The sequence below is a fragment of the Oryzias latipes genome, chromosome 18 (assembly GCF_053564925.1).
Source record: "Oryzias latipes strain Hd-rR chromosome 18, Olatipes_Hd-rR_3.1".
NCBI lineage: Eukaryota > Metazoa > Chordata > Actinopteri > Beloniformes > Adrianichthyidae > Oryzias > Oryzias latipes.
The window spans coordinates 35,098,563-35,120,579 of record NC_136254.1 but is presented as its reverse complement, the minus strand read 5'-3'; the positions used below and the strand labels follow the sequence as shown (position 1 = coordinate 35,120,579).

The following is a 22,017-nucleotide window of genomic DNA, read 5'->3' as shown; positions in this document are numbered from 1 at the left end:
TTCTGGGCATCCCCCCGCCCCCACCCCAGGTACGAGCCAGGACCCCCCAAGGGAGACCCGCTCCACACTCCAGGCAGCCACCCACCCGGCCCACGGTTGGTCCAGGGAGGAGCAAGGCAGGGGCCAGCCGCCCCCGGCCAGGAGGGGGACACCCCGGGGAAAAAAGGGGGCCCACAAGGGGTGTTGTAAACATGGCCCGACCAGGCTCGGCCACTGTTGGAAATTTGGCGAGGCCCAGCACCCAGGGGCCAGGACCAGAACCCACCCCCCAGGGACACAGACACCCCCCCCCCTGTGCGGAGAGAGGACCGCCGGGCCCAGGAAATAGGCACCCAGGGGACACGGTCGCCGCGCCAAGGGCCCCGTACCTCCCACCAGGGAAGGGGTAGGGGACAGATGGTCCTAGGTCCCACCTTCCTTGCAAAATGTGTGTGCGTGTATGTGTGTTTGAGAGGGTGTGTGTGTGCATGTGTGTGTGTTTTATGTTGGAATGTATATTTTGAGGGGGGAAGGGTGTGTGTACTAAGGGGGGTGCAGTTAAAATTGTCGGGTAGGGCGCTGAGGGGACATCTGATTACTCACAGTGATGTCCCCTCACCCTCCCCACCAAGGGGCCCTAAATGTCTGAGGTGCGGTTACAATTGGCGGGTAGGGTGCTAGGAGCACATCTGCTGCTTGCTGGCAGTGATGTCCAAGCACCCCCCCTACCAAGGGCCCTACATGTCTAAGGTGCAAATAAAACCGAAAGAGGGGGGGCCCACTCCATACGGCAAGCGGAGCAAGTCCAGGCCCCCACCCCCAAGCGCCAGCCCTAGAAGGTTCAGGTTCAGGTTTGAGTAGATGAAGACATTTTTACAAAACCAGTCAGAGCAGGAAGAACAGCAGACAAATGTCTCAGCTTAAAAAGAACAATAACGTATAAGAAAATATTACTTTATGTAGAATGAACATTATTATTTTTATACAGGCACCTATGAGCTGCAACCAAACAGAGAAGTAAAAACTCTGTTATAAATCAATTTGCACCTTCAATCTGCCGCATTTAAGACTAAACTAAATGTGTAAAGGTCAAATAGCCTTTTTCTTTTCAGTGTTTTAGCAAGATTTGGCTTTGGTGAAACATTTCGCAAATGGGTTCAGTTTAAAAAAGTCTCTGCAGAAAGTATTTCAAGGTTTTGTGTTCAAGTGTTTAAACTCATGTTGAGTATTTTATAAGACAAACAACTTACGGTGAAAAGATTTATACATATATGTTTTTACATTTTTATTTTTAAATGCTTGTTTGAGAGTGTGTTGTAATGCAAAAAAACAAAAACACTAAACATATTGTTGGAAAAAAAAGGTGGCTTTATGGTTTCCCCAGTTGCTGCCGCCACCAGAAAACTGAAATCAAACAAGTGCAGGACTCTCAGTTGTGTCCCGAAAAAATAAAGGCTGATGTTATTGACACATATTTACGTGCAGCCAGCCGAGTCACTATGACTCAGAGGTAAATACAATTCTGAGCATGCGCTGTTCTCTCCGTCACGCAGCTGACCAGCTTTTCCAAACCCGATGGTGATGGTGGATTTTTTTCACGCTGCTTTTAACGATTGCTTTTAACTTGAAAGCTTCATCATATTGTAGCGGCGATCACGTGCACGTTGGGTCTAATGGCACCAAAGGATTCTGGGATGCGGCCGGGCATGCGTGTTTCGTTTTGTTGAACCATGACTGAAGTGTCTTAGACCTGAAGTGAGGTCCATGCTGTTTGGCTGCTTAAAAGTGTGTTAAAAAAATTAATGACTCGTGCTTGGTGTTTGAGAATTCAAACCATTCACCGAGTCCGAAAGTACGAACATGGCGGCCACCATTTAAATGCATAAATTAGCTGCGTCACTGAATAAGCCGCAGGGCTGTAAGCGCAGGAAAAAAGCGGGAAAAATAGCGGCTTATAGTCCAGAAATTACGGTACACCATGAATAATGGATAGGTCATATCACTCCTGCAGCTGTAGTGCACATTCCTAGGCTCTGCACAAAGTCCTGATGCCTGTGGGCTGCACCCAACATCATGCACAGGTGGTGGCTGACGCCTCTCCGTCATGGGATAAACTAGACTCTGGTGGCATCTGGCGAGTCAGGGAGACACGATGAGGTGGCTCCAAAGTCCAACTGCACCAAATCCCCAACACCCAACTAACGGTACCTACAAATACAAGTAGATTAACCACACACATTACCAAAGTAAACATGACAAAAACAATCATATCTACCCCCGCAGCCAATCAACAGGAATCACACGAGCAGCAAAAAAAACGCCTGTGATCCAGTTACGGTGAGAGCCAAAACACAGCCAATCAGAGCCTGATGCTGCAATCAGGGCACTCATTACCATTGCTGAGGAGCGTTTGAAGCTACTCTCAGTAATAAAGCCCTGCATTGGGGAGGCTGGGGCTGGGGCTGGGGCTGGGGCTGGGGCTGGGGCTGGGGCTGGGGCTGAGGCTGAGGCTGAGGCTGAGGCTGGAGCAGCAGCCTGACTAAACTCTCAGGCTGATTCTAAGCTCTGACAGTGAGGGGAAGGGCTTTTAACAGCCATCCACTGATGAAGCAGCTGGTGTGGACAGGTGAAGTCAAGTAGTGGCCCTCTGCCTGCCATATAAATGTACAACACATTGTGTGTGTGTGTGGGGGGGGGTTGAATGAGTCAGTGGACTCTGGGTAAAAGTTGTCATTGAGATCTTTTCACATGTCAGCGTGTAAATGAAGAACAGTTATCAGGGGGTTGAAGGCTCCTTTTGAATAAAGTTACTCCAACTGTTCTCCATCTGAGGAGTGAGAACGCCGCCTGGAACCAAGAACACGATGAAGACAAACCTGAGCAGATCAAACACCTGCTTCACTCCAGGAAACTGACAAGAAACCTCCGTTTTATGATAAATAGCTAAATGCAAACGAGCAATTCTCTGAATAAAGCAGCAGCAGCAGCAGCATGTTGATGTTTGTTTGTTCAAGTTGTTCAGGACGAAACTCTTTGTATTCTTGTTCCTGGAAGTACTGAGGACTGTCAGGTTTCTATTAATCATAGCAGCAAAGCAAACATTTTCATATTCATTCTGAGAAATGTTTCAGCATTTTGCATCATGATGGGTTGCTGGTTTACATAATCGCAATTTATTTGACTGTTCACGTCTTCAGTTTGTCTGAGAGCTGAAAAAACAAACTCCAGCTAGTGCCCAAACAGAAAACTACAAGATCTTCACCAAATAGAATGACAGCAACTGGTAGTGGAGAACCCAAAAAGCAGGAGAACAAACACAGAGATAAGAGAAAGGGGAGACCTGACCGAACTGACCTGATGGTTTACTGAAAGGTTTACCTGCAACAGGGGAGAGCACAAAACGAGAACTTACACCAACAGACTTCAAACCAAAATTCTCCAAACTGAAGTTAAAACTGGTCCAAGTTCAGATATAAACAATAAAACAATGAATTCAACTTTCCAGCCGCTTCTGAAGAGAAGACGGGATCACACCAGCATACATGACTTTACTATGATCATCTGAAATCGGCGAAGGTAGAACATCCTTTGAGCAATTCCTTTGAGACTCTAAAGAAATAGAAATCTATAGAAAGTTTGCTTCCATCAGTTTACAGAGTAAAGTCAGACATCCAGGATCAGGCTAAACATTTTTAGCTGAACTACCGTGTGTGCTGATCTTTGCTGTCGTTCATGTGGAGAAATTTATCAGAGCTCCACATCACTTAAAGGAAGATCGATGCGTTTAGAAACACTGGCAGACAAAACAATGTCATCTGCAAAGAGGTCAACAGGGAAGCAGTATGGACCAAGAATGGAGCCTTAAAAGCCTCCAGCAGTCTCTGTGGATTCCATCCATTCACAAAACGTTGATGTTCTTTGAGGTTCTGGGGTTCTAAGGACGTCTAAACTAAGTATCTAGAAACTAAAAACAACATGACTGTATGTAGGAACTGTGTGATGTCACCCAAAGAAAGCGGCTTACTTTTGGCTCCAACCAAATGAGGCAAATAGTCACTATGTTTTCGCGATGGTCATAGAATTCAATAGCTGATTGCTAAACTAAACTAAACAGACTAAACTCAACTGGGCATCCCTGCCCTTTGACCCTCCTTCCATTTGCCTGCAATGATCCAGGAAACCTTCATGCAAAAATGTTCTAACCTCTGAATAAAACCTATTACCATCATGGCCCACTAACTAAGCAGATTCCTGTGAGCAACATGTTCTGCATTTGAGACCAAATCAAAGTCTTTACCGCAAACTACAGATTAGAAAGGATTCAAGACACTGAGACTTCTGTTTTTTGACACCAGACTAAAGGAAATACAAACCTCTAAATGTGTTTGGACAACTGTTTTCTTCACCTGATTTCATTGTGGTTTGTTTTTGTAACCGATAAGGAAAAGCAGCTTTTTAAAAACCAATGTTGAGTTTCTCTGTAGCAGCAGATTCACCAGGTCAGCCGTTTTGTTTATTCATTAAACACCAAATGTTCTGGAAATGAATTCGTAATAATCTTTTGTCACCAGCTCTGGTACATTTCCATGATGTCTTTGAAACTTTCTATTAGAAAGCTCAGATTCTAAATGAGCCATAAAAACACATTAGTTTGCTCTAATTGACCGTAAAAATGCAAACGACCCAGAAGACCCATGAACCTGTACCTGCTGGCCGTCGGGCACAGATGTCATCGCTACTGCCAACACGGCAACTCTAGTCTGGAGAGACTGGTGGGTAAGTGATCTCAAAATTGTTTTATCCTGTTGTTTATGTCAAACATTGAGTCTGAGTTTAAGGCCTTGGTCACAGCACCTGTACCAGGGTTGACCCTTAAGGGTGGAGGGTCGTGGAGAGGAGCAGCTCCAAACACAGTTCCAGCTGAGGGATACTGGACGGGAAGATTTCCCACAACTCAAGAAAAGTCTTCAAGTTGCAGCCAGAAACCTGTTTCTTAAAGGGTCGTGAACATTGAGGTAGACTTTTTCATGGATTTCTCTTTCATATTTTCGTTGAATGAATGCTCTTTCTTTTTTCCAGCGTGTTCAAAGCTCTTCCTTTGATGATTCCCAGACCTCAGCACCCATGAAAACAGAGAACTTGACTTTGGAGGCTCCGCCCTCTCCAAACTCGTCTCGGTGCAACAATGAGTTTGAAGATGATCAGATCTTCGTTGCCTTTTTGCTCAACCACATGCTCCTCTTTCTTCCTCTGTCGGCCCTCGTCTTCCTTGTTGGTTGCCAAGGACGGATGAAGCAGCGTCGGGTTCCCTCTGAAGCTCAGAACGCCAATCCCTCAGATGTCTTCACCCACCACATGGTTGCCATGGAGATGGTGGGGGTCCTGGCTGGAGCCTGCTTCTGCATTGGCGTCTACGTTGGTCACCAGCAGGTCTGCATGTACAGCTCAGAGATGTTTTACATCACTTCCTGTGTGAAAATCCTCTTTCTCATGCTGGCCTGTGTGGACCTCCACCTGGCTGTGGTCCACCCGCTCACCTACCTGCGGCTGAAGAACTCCGCGGGGGTCCGGATCAGGGCCATCAGCGTGGCTCTGGTTTGGCTGCTGTTTGCTCTGTGGGCATCTGTGAATTATTTATGCAGTTTCACCATCAATCTAATCCTGTTTTTCTGCCTGGCTGGATTGGTTCTGGCCGTCGTGTCGTTTTGCTGCATCTCTGTGCTCTGGACGCTGAAGCGTCCGGCACCGGGACAGAAGGTTCGAGAGCAGGCCGACCGTTCAAAGAGGAGGGCCTTCTGCACCATCGTGCAGATCATGGCGGCCATTTGGGGGGGGCTGGTTGGGATGGTCATTTTGTATGTACTCGACGCCTCGTTCGTGTTGGAGAACAACCTGTGCGTCATGTCGGCGTTTGCGTTCTGGTTCACTCTGCCCAGCAGTTTGGTGCTGCCTCTGCTGCTCCTGCAGCGAGCCGCCAAACAGCTGTGCTGCAAACACCGAGCCCCGAGACGGCGCTGAGACGGCGCTCTGTGAAACGTCTGTGCAAGGACGATTCTGCCATCAGCTGCTACCGTCAAAGCGTTCAGTCATGACGGAGCAGAAGATCCACAACCGTCTGTGTCTGCAGCTCTGAGTAGATCATGACGGACAGCACCGATGCTGCTTTCAGAGGAGAAGAGACCAGCTCCTCCCCAGCTCCACCATAAGGAGGTGGACTATGAACTATGACACTGTTGGGACACCTGAATGATAAACATCAGAGATAAAAACAGACCAGGTTTTTCGTAACCCTTTAACACCTGAGACGTCACCGACGACGCCAAAACAGCACACAATTTGACATTCCGTAACTCTTCAACTGTTTACACCGTCAACATAATCCCACTGGATTCTGATGCTGTTCCTCTGCGTCAGAAACCAGTGGGACTATGTTGACGTGTCGACGGTTGAGGAGTTACGGTAGCCAAAAAAATGGTGTTCAAGTTTCACTCTGATCATCTTTTAAGCTGTTTTCAAAGCGCTCACAGGGGTCTTTTCATCATGATCATGACGTTTTTAGCTGAAAGCTTTTACTGTCGCTTTCTGGGACAGTTTCTGCAGAGTGGCAGGAGTTCAATAGAAATTCACCTCTGAGTTGTGGGCGGGACTGTTGGGGCAGAGCAACCCCACCAACCCCTTCCCCTCCCTGTTGCTGAGAGTTCTCTGTTTACATGCTCTACCACTAGCTGACAGCTCTTCAAAACCCCAACCTAACATTGGCGGTGCAACAAAAATGGCGGCAACATCGTAGCTATCCAACCGCTCAGACGATGAAAACACGGACGTTCATGGATCTATTTGTCTGACAGTGAATGCATCAGAATGACGTCAAGATGTGACACGCCCTGCGTATTTTCTACCTCACAAATACGATCTTTTTCCAACTGCGTTTTGTCGTCTGCTCCTGATTCAGAAGAAATAAAGGAAGAAAAAAAGAAAGGACTTTTTAGTTTAATTTTCCTTCAGAAATGCCACAAAGAATGTGTTAAAAATGCTAAAACACCATTTTCATTGGAGTGGGTCTTTACAGAGTAAAGCACAACCCACTCCTCATTGAGACTTCAGAGGACTTTAGGCTTCTGGACTAAAACTGTTGATTGTAACAGGAATCTAAGCAAACAGTCGATTGATGAAAGACTCAAAATCTGTGGGTTTCTGGGAGCTGCAGCTGATATTTGTTTCCTCTATTCTTCACTCAGCTGATGCTTGACAAGATTCAAATGTGAGCTGCAGCTCAGAAAGCTCCAGCATGAGTCTGACCGCCGCTAAAGTCACCTCCCGTCATGAAGGGGAGCTCTGCTGGGCTCCAGGAGACCGCAGAGACAGAGGTGGGTTGACGTCCAACCTCGCTCAGATGTTGGGGCACATTTGCCTGCCGTCATTTTTCTTCACGGATTCATGCAAAACTCCCCAAAGCACATCAGGGAACAGTGGGAGAAGAGTGGGAGAACAGTCCACACGTCTGCAGGTGGAGGAGACGCTCGTGAGGAGGTGGGTGTTCCATCCAAACTCAGCCACAACTTGAGGTTCTTGCAGGAGTTTGTGTCCTTGTTTTCTTTTTCTGCATGTTTGGTTCTGTTTGAAGGATTTATTGTCCCATCAACCAAAACATTTGATTATTGCAAATAAATGAATTTTCCATGGTGTATGAGAATAAATGAAGTTCCTTTGTTGGTTTTTCCTGAATCATTGTGATTTAGTACAGACACACTCAGTTGACTGGAATGGCTTCGTCTTATCAGGTCTGATTGTGCAGAAATGTATTTCAGTTCTGAAGCTGCTTTCTAATCAGCACAGACGAATTCTGAATCTGTAATCTCAAGGAAAAAAAAAGCAAATGTATTTTATGTACAGAATTACAAAAGGTTGTTTTAAATAAAAAAAGACCAGAACCAAAAAAGATAAAAATGACTTTTGCCATGTCATGTCAGTAAAATTCTTGTTAGCATTCCTTCAGGCGTCGCCACAGTGAATCAGCTTTTGGTGGTTTGGCGGAGAGTTTTATGCTGGATTCCCTTCCTGACGCCACCCTGTATGTAAACCGGGCTGGGGACCGGCACAGGGAGACCCAGACCGTTAGGTTGCATCGTTAGGCAGTACGGTAAAGGGTCTAGCCCAGGGACCCACAATGGATGAAGTTCAATGTTCCCCCTGGGAATTTACTGATAGTAAAAACCTTTAATCTAAAGTAATTAAAACCTGAGTCACATGAACTCGTTCTGTGGATTTTTGGGTTGTCCGGTCATAGTGGCGGCATCTTAAGGTGCGTTCACCCCAGGCTTGGTAACGCACGTTCAAGTGACCACTTCCAATGAAAACGATGTAAATGTGCAGTTCTGGCTTCTGGGTTTGTTCCTCTCACGTTTCTTCATAGCTACTCTTGTTTTATACAACCGTTCTCGGGCTTAGCATAAAAAATGTGCATCTATTGATCGTGCATTGAAAAGTAAACCAGTCAAACATTGACGAAGCAGGGATTCAGATTTTATGGTGACGTTTGGATGGCGTCCTTTTCAAAACGCAAAAGTGCCAACCATTTGAAAATTGATCATGGAGGAGAAATTAATAATTGTGATTTGTGCTCAATCGGTCTTTCATTTATCGCAATAGAGCCGTAAAAAAGCCTGAAGCAAGATTAACCACACTTGCACCACTTTGACATTTTGCATTGAGCGTCTTCCAACTGTAGGAGGACATGCGCTACTAAACCTTAGAAAAGGAAGAAGCCCCTCCCTGATTGTCCAATGTGAACACTGGGGCGTTAAGCGATTTCTTGAACGTGCGTCACATCTCTGAAGAGAAGCGCATGTGTGTCTTGTACTGTAGTTCCCTACGCCAAGAAAATGGATTGTACGTTTGTGGTGCTTGTGGTAAGTGCATCATTATCAGTGTATTCTTAAGGCTATGCCACACTCTAGTCGTTAATAAGGTGTGAGTGCTGGCTCCCTACTTACCCTTACGTGTTGTATAAGTTCCATGAGCAGTCAACCACCTTGATAATTCATGTGAGCCAACTGCATGTCTCGTTCAGGTTTGACTGGTTTTCAGCTGCAAATAACGCGTAACTAACCCGTAAGGACAGCTGGGACTTTAACACATGAAAATATCAGAAAATAACATTCTAAAAACAGAAATGAACTCATCTTTTTCCAGTAAATATTCACCAAGGTCCTTGGTTGGACCAAAAGATGGTGTAGGGTGGACACCTTCTTTTCCTTTTCTTTTTTCTACATAAAACGTTGATGACAATTTATGACAATTGTTTTTTAATTCCTAATTTAACTCTTACTCCCTTGTTTTTAGAGCAGTCAAAGCGTCAATTGATGCTTCCTGACCAGATCTTAATCATAATCCCATTTTGAAAAGCTGTTATTGATCGGTGGATGCTTAGAAAGGTCTTGTCTTCATGTCTGCAGGGGATCTCAGGGGAACATTTTCATCTGCAGTGAAACAATAGAGGAGGAACTACCAACTCTTTTCTTAAGGTAAACTTTCTCTGAACAGTTGTAGACTTTAAGGTGAACAGTGATCAAAGTGTCCCTGTTTCTTCTCAGGACTCACCATGTTTGGACTCGACTCCTTCAACAGCACGTTTAATTTTGACCTGGTCTCCTACATAAGGAACGAGTGCCTCAGCCTTTTTCTGGACCTGGTGCTGTTCAGAGCTTTCCTGGTCACCAACATGCTGCTCCTCCTTCCTCTGCTCATCTTTGTCCTGTTCATTGGCGCCCAGCAGTGGATGAGGAGCCGCCGCCGCACCTCCTCAGACGCAGCGAACGCCAGTCAATCAGACGTCTTCACCTACCACATGGTTGCCATGGAAATGTGTATAATCCTGATTGTTGTCAGATATTTATTCAGTTATTTTACAAACGATTGGACATCCGATTTCTTAAAGCTGATCTACGGCTCCTGGTGTGCAAAGGTCCAGTTTCTGCTGCTGACCTGTGTGGAGTTCTACCTGGCGGTGGTCCACCCGGTCATCTACCTGAGGCTGAAGAGCTCAGGGGGGGTCTGGATCAGGGGCATCAGCGCGGCTGTGGTTTGGCTGTTGTGTGTTTTGGGTGGAGTTGTGTCTTATCTGTGCACAGACTTGGTCACCGTGGTTCTGTGTCTCTGCCTCCTTGTGTTGGACTTGGCTGTGGTGTCCTTCTGCTGCATCTCCGTCCTCTGGACGCTGAAGCGTCCGGGTCCTGGAGAGAATGCAGAGGACAAGGTGGACCCTTCCAAGCAGAGAGCTTTCCAGACCATCCTGAAGATAATGCTGGTGATCTGGCTGTGTTTGCTTGGAATGCTGGTTTTCTACATTATAGAAACTGTACATTCTATGGTTGAAGCATTTTACTGTTTTTCGACTTCGGTAACGTTTTGGTTGACTCTTCCCAGCAATTTCGTGTTGCCTCTGTTGTTCTTGCAACGAGCAGGAAAGCTGTCGTGCCGTAAGGCGTGAAGGAGAGCCCTGCTGGACTTCCTTTTTGAACATTTCAGTCCACCTCTGTGTTGACTGTAGCACTGACTGTGTCGGTGCCTTAAAGGGAAGTTCCTCAAGGTCTCCCTGGTAGTTCTAACTGTATCAGAGAACTGGACTGAGTCAATGTGATGTCATCTATAGAAAGTGGTTCACCTCCAGCTCCAATCAAATGAAGTCAATTCTGTCAACATCAGCAGTGATTGGTCCGAGTCAGTCTGACTCATTGTTGCTATGGCAACAACTCCCTGCAATCAGGAGTGAGCTTGTTAAAAGGCCACACCCCTAACACTTGATAGCACGCTACACGAAATCTGTCAAACGTTTTGAATGTTGGATGAGGAGGCCAGTAGGATCCACCTACTTTAATTGAGGCATCTGATTGGTCAGTTTGTAACTTGAATAACTGAGTAACAGCTGTTCATTTCTTTATAGAAGTCTGCTGGATATTGAATTCTTGGATCCATCAAGTACTTCCTGTTTGGATGCCAGGGGGGAGGGGTCACTCAGTCCAGTTCTGGAAAACAGTTGAAAGACAGGAATTTGTATAATTATAATTCAAAAATAATGAAGTTGTTGATCTTTTAATGTTTCTTTCTTTCCTTCTTTCTATCTTTCTTTCTTTCTTTCTTTCTATACTAAACTGAGAGCAGAGCAGAAGCATAAAGTTCTTAAACCCTTTCATTTGATAGAATGAGAAGTTAAATGTGTGCTGTGGACAGGACCCAACTGTTCTACTGTGTTAGAGTTACTACAGTGTGTATTTTAGTTTGATATGTTTGGAGACTCGTAATATGAGTAAAGCCTCCGTCACATGCACCCGTACTGGGGTTGACTTGTACGGGTTCTGTGGGTTTTTGGGTTGTCCCGGTCCGTGGAGGGTTGTAGAGAGGACTTGCTGCCTCTTAACAGTGTGTCTTACTGTTCCCTTGAGGTGTACGACCACCTAAAGGGACATCATGAAAATAGTACATACCACTGTGGTGTGTGGGGTAAGTGCATGACTGAGAATGAGCAGGTACGGTCCAGAGATTGATATAAGATCTGGTGTGGCGGAGGTACGCCGTACCGGCTGGAAGATCAGCTGTTTAACACTCATACAAAAGCAGTTGCAGGCCTAACTTTGAACCAGGGAGCACAACTCATCAAATTAACGTCTCTGGTTCACACAAACTACACTCTGATTATCTCATTTCCTTGTTTCTATCAGTCCGTACATCACCCCCTTGTCCCAGCTACTAAAAAAATGACCTATGGTGATGGCGATGATCCAGCCGTGAAAATATCCAGAAAACAATGTTGCTGTGATTAAACAGAAAGTCTTTCAACGTTCATAAGCTCTGCAGATTCAGAGTAAACAGTTTTTCCTGTGAAATAAGTCAAACATGTTTATGCCATAAACGGTTTTCAATCCAGGTCATCAGAATTTTGTCAGTTTTTAACCCTTGTGCTTAAGGCAGGGTGTCAAATTACAGGCCTCAAGGGCCGGTGTCCTATAGGTTTTCCAATCAATCTTACGTTGAAGCTCCTTATTGGCTAAACACTCCTGATCCAGGTAATCAACAGCAGATGAGGCAGGGTGTCTGGAAAACCAGCAGGAGGCCGGCCCTCGAGGCCTGGATTTGGACACCCCTGGCTTAAGGGTTATGGGGTCCAGATGACCCCACCCTTCCATTGACGTGTTCTCCCTACCATGACAAAGGTGGATAAAGGTGGAAAGATTTCATGTAATCCATGGACACCAGTGAAGATCACAAATCATTGAAGAAAAAAGGTTCAGAGCACTGTCTAGTGGGTCCAGATGACCCAACTCCCAATGGTAAAGTGCCTAGGATAGCACAAGGGTTACTGCTGTTAATTCTTGTTTGCTTCTATCTGTAAACATTTTGGTAGAACTCCTAAACATGTCAATAGATGGATCATGTCTGAGCAGTTGGATTACGGAAAATGCTGAGGCTTATTGATAATAAAGGACATGATAGCGCTTGTTTTTTGTGTCGTAGAACACAAGCAGAAAAACGGGTTTGGTCTTTTCAGGTTTCTGTCTTAAATATTTAGGAACTTTTGGTTTAAACTGGTAAACACGGAGAAGGACCATCAGACCAAAGACACTCCAGCAAACTATTCCACGCCTCTGGAGAGGGAAGCAGTTCATCGTCTACCGTGCGGTTGGTGAGATGTGGGCGGGACTAAAGAGATCCTCAAAATAGACATTCCCCCTCCCAGCGGCGTCTTCAGTCGAGGTCAACATCTCACCAACCGCACGGTAGACAGCAAACTGTCCATCACCTCAGACACGGTCACGAAGGTAGTCAAGAGTTCCTTGGTGGAACCAGGGGTGGATGAGGGCCACCTGAGTGCCTCAAGTCTCTGGACGTCATGACGCTGTCTGTGATACGTTTTTATGACGGTGTGTGGCGGTTGGAGATGGTGCCTCGTCACTGGCAGACCAAACTCAACCAGCCTTTAATGTGCTTCAGCCGCCTGCAGCTGTGTCTGTCTTTCAACAAGCAGGACCAGAAGATCACACCCCTCAACCTCCCTGGGAAAGTCTACTCCAGGAACCCGGGGAACCAAATTGGACTTTGATCTTGTCCTCCAACAAAACAAACTTCAAACTTTGAAAAGATGGAAATCCATTTTACAGTTGTATGGCTTTTTAAGTTAGGGATGTAAAAAGAGCTTTAAAAGAATTTTTGAAAATGAAGACGACCATTTGCAAACATTTAAACCAATAACATTGATATCAAACATTTCACACCATATGTCAGGATACGGTGTGGACACAAATTGTATGACGCAGGATTTACCAATGAAAACTCGAATTTAATTGTTAAATAGTGCTTGAGCCAAAAGATCACGGAAAACTCTGTGATCAGCACAAAACAATCCGGCAATAAGTGCAGGGGAGACGCAGACTATAAACATGAGGATAGATTGAACAATTACATACAGGTGCGCACATCAGGGAGGCCTGGTGAACACACTGAGGGAAGGTCAAGACAACTGAAATGAGAGGACATGTGAGATACAGGAAGTAACAAAATAAAAGCAGAACAAAAACCACCCTGGCTCCAATATCTCACACCATATAATATTTCTTCTTCTTCTTTTATATGATATTATATGATATGATATTATATTATATTATATTATATTATATTATTTTGCTTTGAGAATGTTGAATGTTGATGGAAAAGTACAGAGAAGGTCAGAAGGAGCTGCATTGTGTGTTCGTAGATTTAGAGAAGGCGTATGACAGGGTGCCGAGGGAGGAGCTGTGGTACTGTATGAGGTCGTCTGGAGTGGCAGAGAAGTATGTCAGAGTAGTTCAGGACATGTATGAGAGAAGTATGACGGTGGTGAGATGTGCTGTGGGTCAGACAGAGGAGTTCAAGGTGGAGGTGGGACTACACCAAGGATCAGCTTTGAGTCCTTTTTTGTTTGCTATGCTGATGGACAGGCTGACAGACGAGGTAAGACAGGAATCTCCCTGGACAATGATGTTTGCGGATGACATTGTAATTTGCAGTGAGAGTAGAGATCAGGTGGAGGAACAGCTAGAGAGGTGGAGGTTTGCTCTGGAAAGAAGAGGCATGAAGGTCAGTCGTAGTAAGACAGAATACATGTGTCTGAACGAGAGGGATCAAGGTAGAAGCGTTAGGTTACAAGGGGCTGAGGTGAAGAAGGTGCAGGAGTTTAAGTACTTGGGGTCAACAGTTCAGTGTGATGGGGAGTGTGGAAAAGAGGTGAAGAGGCGAGTGCAGGCAGGTTGGAGCGGGTGGAGGAAAGTGTCAGGAGTGTTGTGTGACAGAAGAGTGTCAGCAAGACTCAAAGGAAAGGTGTACAAGACAGTGGTGAGACCAGCTCTGCTCTATGGGTTAGAGACGGTAGCAGTGAGACAGAGACAAGAGGCTGAGATGGAGGTAGCAGAGATGAAGATGTTGAGGTTCTCCTTAGGAGTGACCAGGTTAGACAGGATAAGGAACGAGTACATCAGAGGGACGGCTCATGTTGCCTGTGTTGGCGACAAAGTCAGAGAAGCCAGACTGAGATGGTTTGGACATGTTCAGAGGAGGGATAGTGGATATATTGGTAGAAGGATGTTGGAGATGGAGCTGCCTGGCAGGAGGGCAAGAGGACGGCCAAAGAGGAGATACATGGATGTCTTAACAGAGGACATGAAGTTGGCTAATGTTAGGGTAGAAGATGTCCATGATAGAGTGAGGTGGAAAAGGATGATTCGCTGTGGCGACCCCTGATGGGAAAAGCCGAAAGAGAAAGAAGAAGATATTATATTATATTATATTATATTATATTATATTATATTATATTATATTATATTATATTATATTATATTATATTGTATTGTATTGTATTGTAATATATTGTTTTGTATGATATTTGATTTGATTTGAAATGGTTTATTTCAAGCAAATTAAGTAGAAATAATACACAACAGCAATATAAACATCAGTTATACATTCATACAGTAACTAATCAAACTTAGGATAATTAGACATATTAATAAATATTGCTTGAAAGGGAGTGGAAGGAAGCGAACTTATATAATCCCACCCGATTATACTGTAACCATTTTATTACATGATTTATCAATATCCGGTTCCCAGTTTTTATCAGACAGAATTAAAAATCATAAGATATCGATAAAGCACATGACAAAGATGAATTACTTAAGTATTACGTCAAAAATAACTATTTTAGAAATCAACATGGCAAATACAGATCAGTCATCTGAAATATATGCAGATGTTACTTATAAAAGCCATTCATATGAATAAAACATAATACTATATCAGTAAAGTAGACACAACACTGTTTCAGGAATTTTCATAGCAAAAATGTCATCAAGTATCAAAAGTTAAAAACATGTGCAAAATTATGCTACATTAGGAAATATTTTTGAATCAATTTATCAAGTTTTGGAGAAAGTGTAGTAATATCATTAAAAGTCAATCAATTTAACCATTTCCAATAAGTGATTAATCATTTGTTTTACTTTTTTTTAAATATTTTTTTGTATTTTTTATTTATTTTTATAATAAGGTAATGTCTTAGGGGGAAAGTAAAAAGGGTCCATAACTGTCGATTGTCCAAGGTTGGTATTTCTTCTTTTACTGATAACAGCTGATCTCCTGGGTTCAAAACAGAGTTTATAGTTCTCTTCGATGTTATGTCTGCAGACATTAGATTCAGGTCCATATCTTTCTTCAGCTGATATCAGCGACGGTGAAAGTTGATGTCAAGTTGTCTGCAGGTCAGAACTCTGCTGTTATTATATGATATGATATAATACGATATCATATTATATTATATAAATTAACATTTTGGCATAAGCGATCATTTCCCTAAGCTAACATCATGTGCTAACATTAGCATGTAACCATTGCATCTTTTAATAATAGTTTGATGTTCTCATTTTCAGATTTAGAGACCAAACTGACATGAGAAAACATGTTTTTCCACCAGTAAAAGCATCAAATTTTTACAGTTTTGTTTTATTTTATAGAATAACCTTGCTGTTTTTATCAGGCATGCCCCCCTGCCCCCCCCCCCCCCCCTCTGGTCACCAGCGCAAACCATCTATTAACTTACTACATCTCCCAGCTGCCTCAGCGTGCGTTCCCTGGGTTCCGCTCACCTGAATCCCATTGACCATGATGTACCTGAGTCGTAAGCCAATCCTCACTTGAGCCACACCTGAACTGTGACACCTGACGTTTGATCTCTGAATCTCCCATGTTTGTGATTGACCCTGCCTTAGCATCGCAGACTAATAGTAGTGATTGACTCCCATCAATCCTTCAGTTCAATAAACCTGCTGCACTGGGATCCAGCCGTCTGCCTATTGGTAAGCGTTGGCTACCAAGCCCCTAAAGGGACACAGATGTTTGAAAAGTAGTACTGGTTTCTCGAGCGCACTAAGGCACACGGGTTCACACTTGAAACTAACTGAAGCATGCCAGAAAGTAGAAGTTAAAAAAGGGACATACTGGACGCTGGCTTCTGGTGCACACAGGTAACCAGTACTATTTTTTACTTCTATGTTCCTTTAGGTCAAGAGTGGACAAACTACGGGCCGGGGGCCATATGCCGGGGTCCTGTTAAATGACCCATCTGGCCCACCAAACGGAAAAAAATAATATTGATCATTTTTATAAAGGTTTTGTTTTCCATGTAATCTTGGAGTCCATCATAAAAGTGACCTTTGCTTAGCTGTAGAAAGTAATTCAGCTCGGGAACCAGTTGGTGGATTAACTCCCCCAATCCAACCCGTTGATGCTGAGAGTCAAGCAGGGAAGCATTGGGTCCCATTTTTAGAGTCTTTGGACCTTCCAGTCACAGGGTGGACACTCTACCAAAAGGCCACTGAGCTGGTTTGGATTTTCACGAGGGACATCAATCCATCGCTGCAATTGGCTCTAAAATGGTAAATGATGATAGCAATGAACAGAGAGATGAATTCTTCTGTTTACAGCTTGGTGTTCCTATGTGGGCGGCAGCTGACACTTAGTTCATCAGTCCACCGAGGCGACTGTGCGACGAGATTCAAATGATCCAAGAATCACAGCTGCAGATGATTCAAATCAGCCATCAGTCATGACCTGGTGTCTCGTCTCCGTCTCAGAGCTTCCTCACATTCTCTGCTTCATCTGTTCCTTAAAACCACAAGAGTCGCTCCACACTCAACAAGGAACCAGTGAAACGTAAAACCTAAACGTTTCTGTCAATGTTGAAAGCTCACGTTGGCGACTTGAATTGATTGCGTTGACCCCTGCAGCTGGAGGCAATCATGCAAAAACGCCATAAGCATCTGTCCTTCTACAAAAACGTCCATCATCCGTGACCGTCCCCACGGCCACCTTTGCTATAAAAGATGTCCGAGGTCAGCTCGTTCTGAGAGGAAGGAGACGGACGGGGAAGAATCGGTAGGTGTTCGATTCAGCGCTCACTTTGTTCTGATGGGTTCACCGTCGCCGTGTGGTGGAAGACATCGTCTTTAGATATGGACTCAATGCCTGCAGAGCACTTCCTGTTTGTCCTTCATGTATTTCATGCCAGACTTTCAAAATTCTCAGAGAGGCTTTTCCCTTGAACGAGAGCAGCTTTGTGGGTTTTTTTCCAGCGGCCTGAACGTCCGAGGGCCTTCTGGACCATAAATACACCAACGCTTCCTGAGAGAACCACAAGTTTGGTCTAAAAACCCAGACGTTTCTCTAGTGGGAGAGGTTTTTCTCATTTTCTTAAGCTGCTCTATCCAGAGTCTGTTCCGGCTACTGCTGGGCGAAAGTGGGGTTACCCTGGATGGGTCTGTGGCAGGGCGCGATGTTTTTATTTGAAGAAACTACATCAGAGATCAGTGGTAAACAGTTTATGGCTCCGGCGCCGCTGGCTGTCGCTCCCCTTTTCCTCACAGACAGAACTGATTGGAAAGCAGTTAGACAGGATTTTAAGGGCTGGGGTTAAAACGGATTAATTAGATTAAAAGGATTTTCACTTATAGAAGTCTTCTTTTGATATATTGTGGTTCACCTTTACGGTCTCACTGTTTGTGGTTTTTTATTGTTAATTTTACATCTTTTTTTTTCACTGTGTCCTGATTGGCTGTAGCACTTGCCAATCAATCTCCTCTAAGTCCTTTTCTGTATAAAATGCTTTACGTTTGTCAAATCGACAAATATCTTCCTTCGTGATCACAGCTTTGTTTTTATTCTCTAAACTTGGACTGATTTTTCTATAAAGGTTTGAAAGTTGAAAGTTTAAACAAAAGAGAAACGTGTGAAAATGTTCATGTCTGTGTGTAATGAAAAGCTTTACTGCCTTAAAACATCCAGGATTCTACTTTGTGGATTCATTTATGGCAAAATATTTGTAGAACTGAACACTGTATCACAATTTATCAAACCAGGAAATTAAATTTTCCATTTAAAATGCTTCAACTGCGTTTTTTAAGGCAGGAAACGACTTTTCTGATAGTTTTTGATAAATTAATTCATTTTTTAAGGTCCCTTTAGTCAGTTTTGTGAAATTGTTGCTTTCTAAACTAAACAAAAATGGCTAAAGGACAAGAAATAAACTAATGAATTATTCAGTTTGTTGTAAAACGGAATAAATGTTGTAAATCAAAACTAAAGGGTTGTGAAGCCCTAAAAAAATTATGATGACCTCATCAAGTCCACTGGGTGGCGCTGTCATACCATTATGAGTTGACCTGGTCCTCCCTGCAGCATGTGGCATGTCTGTGCAAACTGCTGTTCTGGAACTGGAACTGCTGGCAATTCACAGAAGCCCAGAATAATACAATTAAACAGGAAAATTTATTTTTTTTAAATGTAAAAAGATTTTTTTAAATTGTTGATTTTCCAGGGTTTAACAAAGAGCTTTTGGTCATTTTTATAGTCATTAATTTCTCCCTTGAACGTCATTGTTTCTCCAGAGGGTCAAAAATTCAACCACGTCCCAAGACAAGCAGGCCACCTGCTTTTATTCATCTGCTCCCGATCCAAAACAATTTAAATTAAGAAACATTTAGAAATGCAGCTTTAAGCTTTCTTTATGTATGTTCTCCATCCTCAGAAGAAAGCAAGAACATGTTAAAAACACCACTGTCATCAGTGGGTCTTTGAAACCACGAAAACTGTTTTAATTGTCTTCTTTTTTTTAATCAGATTTTCTTGTAGTTTTATGGTGGTTGTTGCTAAAGACGCAGACGAAGACGTCAATCTGATGCTTCATCGTTTCCCTTCTCAGTGCAAAGGCTCCATTGATCTTCCATCTGGTAGAACACTCCATCATCTGCGAACCTCTGAAGTAACATCTGGTCCTCACAGCAGCAGGAAATCCTTGGAAGATCAACAGTGAGCTCTTTTCTGTAGCATCTCAGTTTAAGCTGTAATCACTAAACACTTCCATGCATCTATCCTGTTCCTTTCAGATGTTATTTGACCCAGACCCACTGAGCAACTCCTCAACAGACACGTCAATCATTGGGAATCTCCTCTTCTCCTATTACGTGCAATGCAGCATTTTATATGCTCGTGGCCACCTCTTTAAAGCTTTTGTCTTCACCAACATTCTGCTCGTCCTTCTTCTGTCCACCCTGGTCTTCCTCGTGGCTGCCCAGCGATGGATGAAGCAGCGCCGTACCTCCTCTGAAGCAGCAAACAGCCGTCAGTCAGACGCCTTCACCTTCAACATGGTAGCCATGGAGATGGCCGGAGTCCTGGTCAACTCGTGCTTCTTGGCCTTTTATTTTAGCGACCTTGATGATGATAAATTTTTCTCAAAGCTGTTTTACATAATTTCTTGTGCAAAGGTCCAGTTTCTGCTGCTGACCTGTGTGGAGTTCTACCTGGCGGTGGTCCACCCGGTCATCTACCTGAGGCTGAAGAGCTCAGGGGGGGTCTGGATCAGGGGCATCAGCGCGGCTGTGGTTTGGCTGTTGTGTGTTTTGGGTGGAGTCGTGTCTTATCGGTGCAAATTCATTGTCACAATGGTTCTGTGTCTCTGCCTCCTTGTGTTGGACTTGGCTGTGGTGTCCTTCTGCTGCATCTCCGTCCTCTGGACGCTGAAGCGTCCGGGTCCTGGAGAGAATGCAGAGGACAAGGTGGACCCTTCCAAGCAGAGAGCTTTCCAGACTATCCTGAAGATAATGCTGGTGATCTGGCTGTGTTTGCTTGGCATGCTGGTGTTTTTTGGCATGGAGGTGTTGGTAACGCTGATTGACCTCAGAATGTGTTTTTCCACAGCCTTTACATACTGGTTGACGCTGCCCAGCACGTTGCTGTTGCCTCTGCTGTTTTTCCAACGTGCAGGAAAACTGTCATGTTGCAAGAAGTGAAGGAGAAATTTCCATGAATCCATGTGTCGTTCTTACCGCTATTCCAGTCACGGTGACAGTCTACTGCTGCTTTTACGAGGTTTTTCCAAAGACACTCTCCTGGGCTGATTTGCAGCCCATCAGTTAGTCTTGATTCGTTATAGTACGGTTTTCTAACATCTAGTTTTTAAATTTTAAACATCAAAAATGAGAAAAATCTATTCAAGATGGCAAAAGTCTCTTAAAGGTCGTGTCACAAAGGCAATTAGGTAATATACATGATATAAAAGTTATACATTGGTGGTTCATGCTGGAAAAGTCTGTTAGACATGCCAACGGGAAAAAGTGGAAAAGTCACATGTTTACTTATGCAAATTGCAAATCCTGCACAATTGTGTAATATTTATGTAATAATTGTGCATAAACTACATAAAATACATGTAAACTGTGTAATTCTCAGCTAACCAAAAAATTGCTACAGTTCAAAAGTGAATTGACATAGAGACCCGTCAGCCAAAACCCCCGACAGACATCTGTGCACATCGACAAATAATAACAAAAATAATAATAATAATAATGATAATAATAACAATAATAATGATAATGATAATAATAACAATAATAATAATAACAATTATAATAATGATAATAATAATATACTTTATCTATCCCACAATGGGGAAATTCTTCTCTGCCTTTTGACCCATGACGAACGTAAGAAACACTTATGAATTACGTATATCACGCATGGAAAAAAGAAATTTTAGACGTGGAAAATGCGCAGTGGCTGTATGATTGAACCAACCACCAGGGGCCTGTTTCAGAAAGGAGGTTCAACCAACTCTGAGGTTGAACTTGAACTCCGAGTTGGTCAATCGGGAGATTAACAACTCTGAGTTTTCTGTTTCAGAGAAGCTGATCCGAGTTAGATCAATCAACTCTGAGTGGACTGATTCGGAGGTGAGCGTGAGCATCGCGACTATAAGAAGCCATTATCAATGGAGCGCAGATATCACGAGTCACCATGGCAACAGTAGAAAAAAAGAGGTCTGCGTATTTTTTGCCAGCTGAACTTGACGTGCTGCTGCAGAGTTACAGTGAATATGAGCACATATTCTGGAAGAAAAGCAACACCGCTGCATCTGCAAAACAGAGACAGTTAGCGTGGAAAACATAGCTGCTCCAGTTAATGCCTAAGTTTGCATTTAAATCATTGTTATAAAATATTGACTGTAATAACTTTTTAAATAGCGTAAGGTGTGAAATAAAAAATGGTGATATTTAGGTGTACTTTTGAAGTGTTATTCCTGGTGTAAATGCATGAAATGCTGCATAGTGTACAGAACCAATCTGGGGGGGGGGGGGGGGGGATGCATTTAACGTTGATAATGTTTAGAGGACTTTTTTGTTAACCTTCCCCTCTTGCAAACGTTGGTCATTTTAATATTAATACATGCAATTGGGTTTTTAAAAGTGAACTTTTGTCTACTGTTGAACCTTTCGCTGCGCGAAGACTTCTCCTTTCTTTTCTCTCGTCTTTCCGACCGTGGTCAGAAGCGCAGGGGAGATTTCCTTCAGGGCCGAAGGGAATTCTCCTTCGGGGTTCACTTCCCGTTGGAAACCCTCAACCTCCAGAGCGGATTAAGAATGACTCCAAAACAGTTATTCTGGGAATGACACCTTCTCTTTA

The 22,017-nt window shown here is 43.8% G+C and overlaps 1 protein-coding gene across 4 annotated transcripts; it reads left to right on the top strand.

Moving 5' to 3' along the window:
* The first annotated feature begins 16,234 nt into the window (after positions 1 to 16,234).
* Positions 16,235 to 20,527, top strand: LOC144987224 (uncharacterized). Of its 4 annotated transcripts, XM_078936357.1 has the most exons (6): positions 16,991 to 17,436; positions 19,259 to 19,365; positions 19,443 to 19,706; positions 19,824 to 19,940; positions 20,082 to 20,165; positions 20,257 to 20,518. In XM_078936357.1, the coding sequence occupies exons 3-6, from the start codon at positions 19,443 to 19,445 to the stop codon at positions 20,272 to 20,274; spliced, it is 483 nt and encodes a 160-aa protein (XP_078792483.1). In that variant the 5' UTR covers positions 16,991 to 17,436; positions 19,259 to 19,365; the 3' UTR covers positions 20,275 to 20,518. The 4 variants fall into 4 exon arrangements, 3 of the variants coding, with proteins under 3 accessions (XP_078792483.1, XP_078792482.1, XP_078792481.1); XM_078936356.1 differs by having other exon boundaries at positions 19,824 to 20,165; positions 20,257 to 20,526; XM_078936355.1 differs by having other exon boundaries at positions 20,082 to 20,525.
* Positions 20,528 to 22,017: the final 1,490 nt, after the last annotated feature.

What these genes read in the sequence shown, in the direction of transcription:
- LOC144987224 (XM_078936355.1), top strand. Translation starts at nt 19,443, where the DNA reads ATGTTATTTGACCCAGACCCACTGAGCAACTCCTCAACAGACACGTCA. An exon ending in ACGCCTTCACCTTCAACATG is followed by an intron (nt 19,707 to 19,823) that starts GTAGCCATGGAG and finishes TCTTGTGCAAAG; the next exon opens with GTCCAGTTTCTGCTGCTGAC. An exon ending in GGGGCATCAGCGCGGCTGTG is followed by an intron (nt 19,941 to 20,081) that starts GTTTGGCTGTTG and finishes TGGACGCTGAAG; the next exon opens with CGTCCGGGTCCTGGAGAGAA.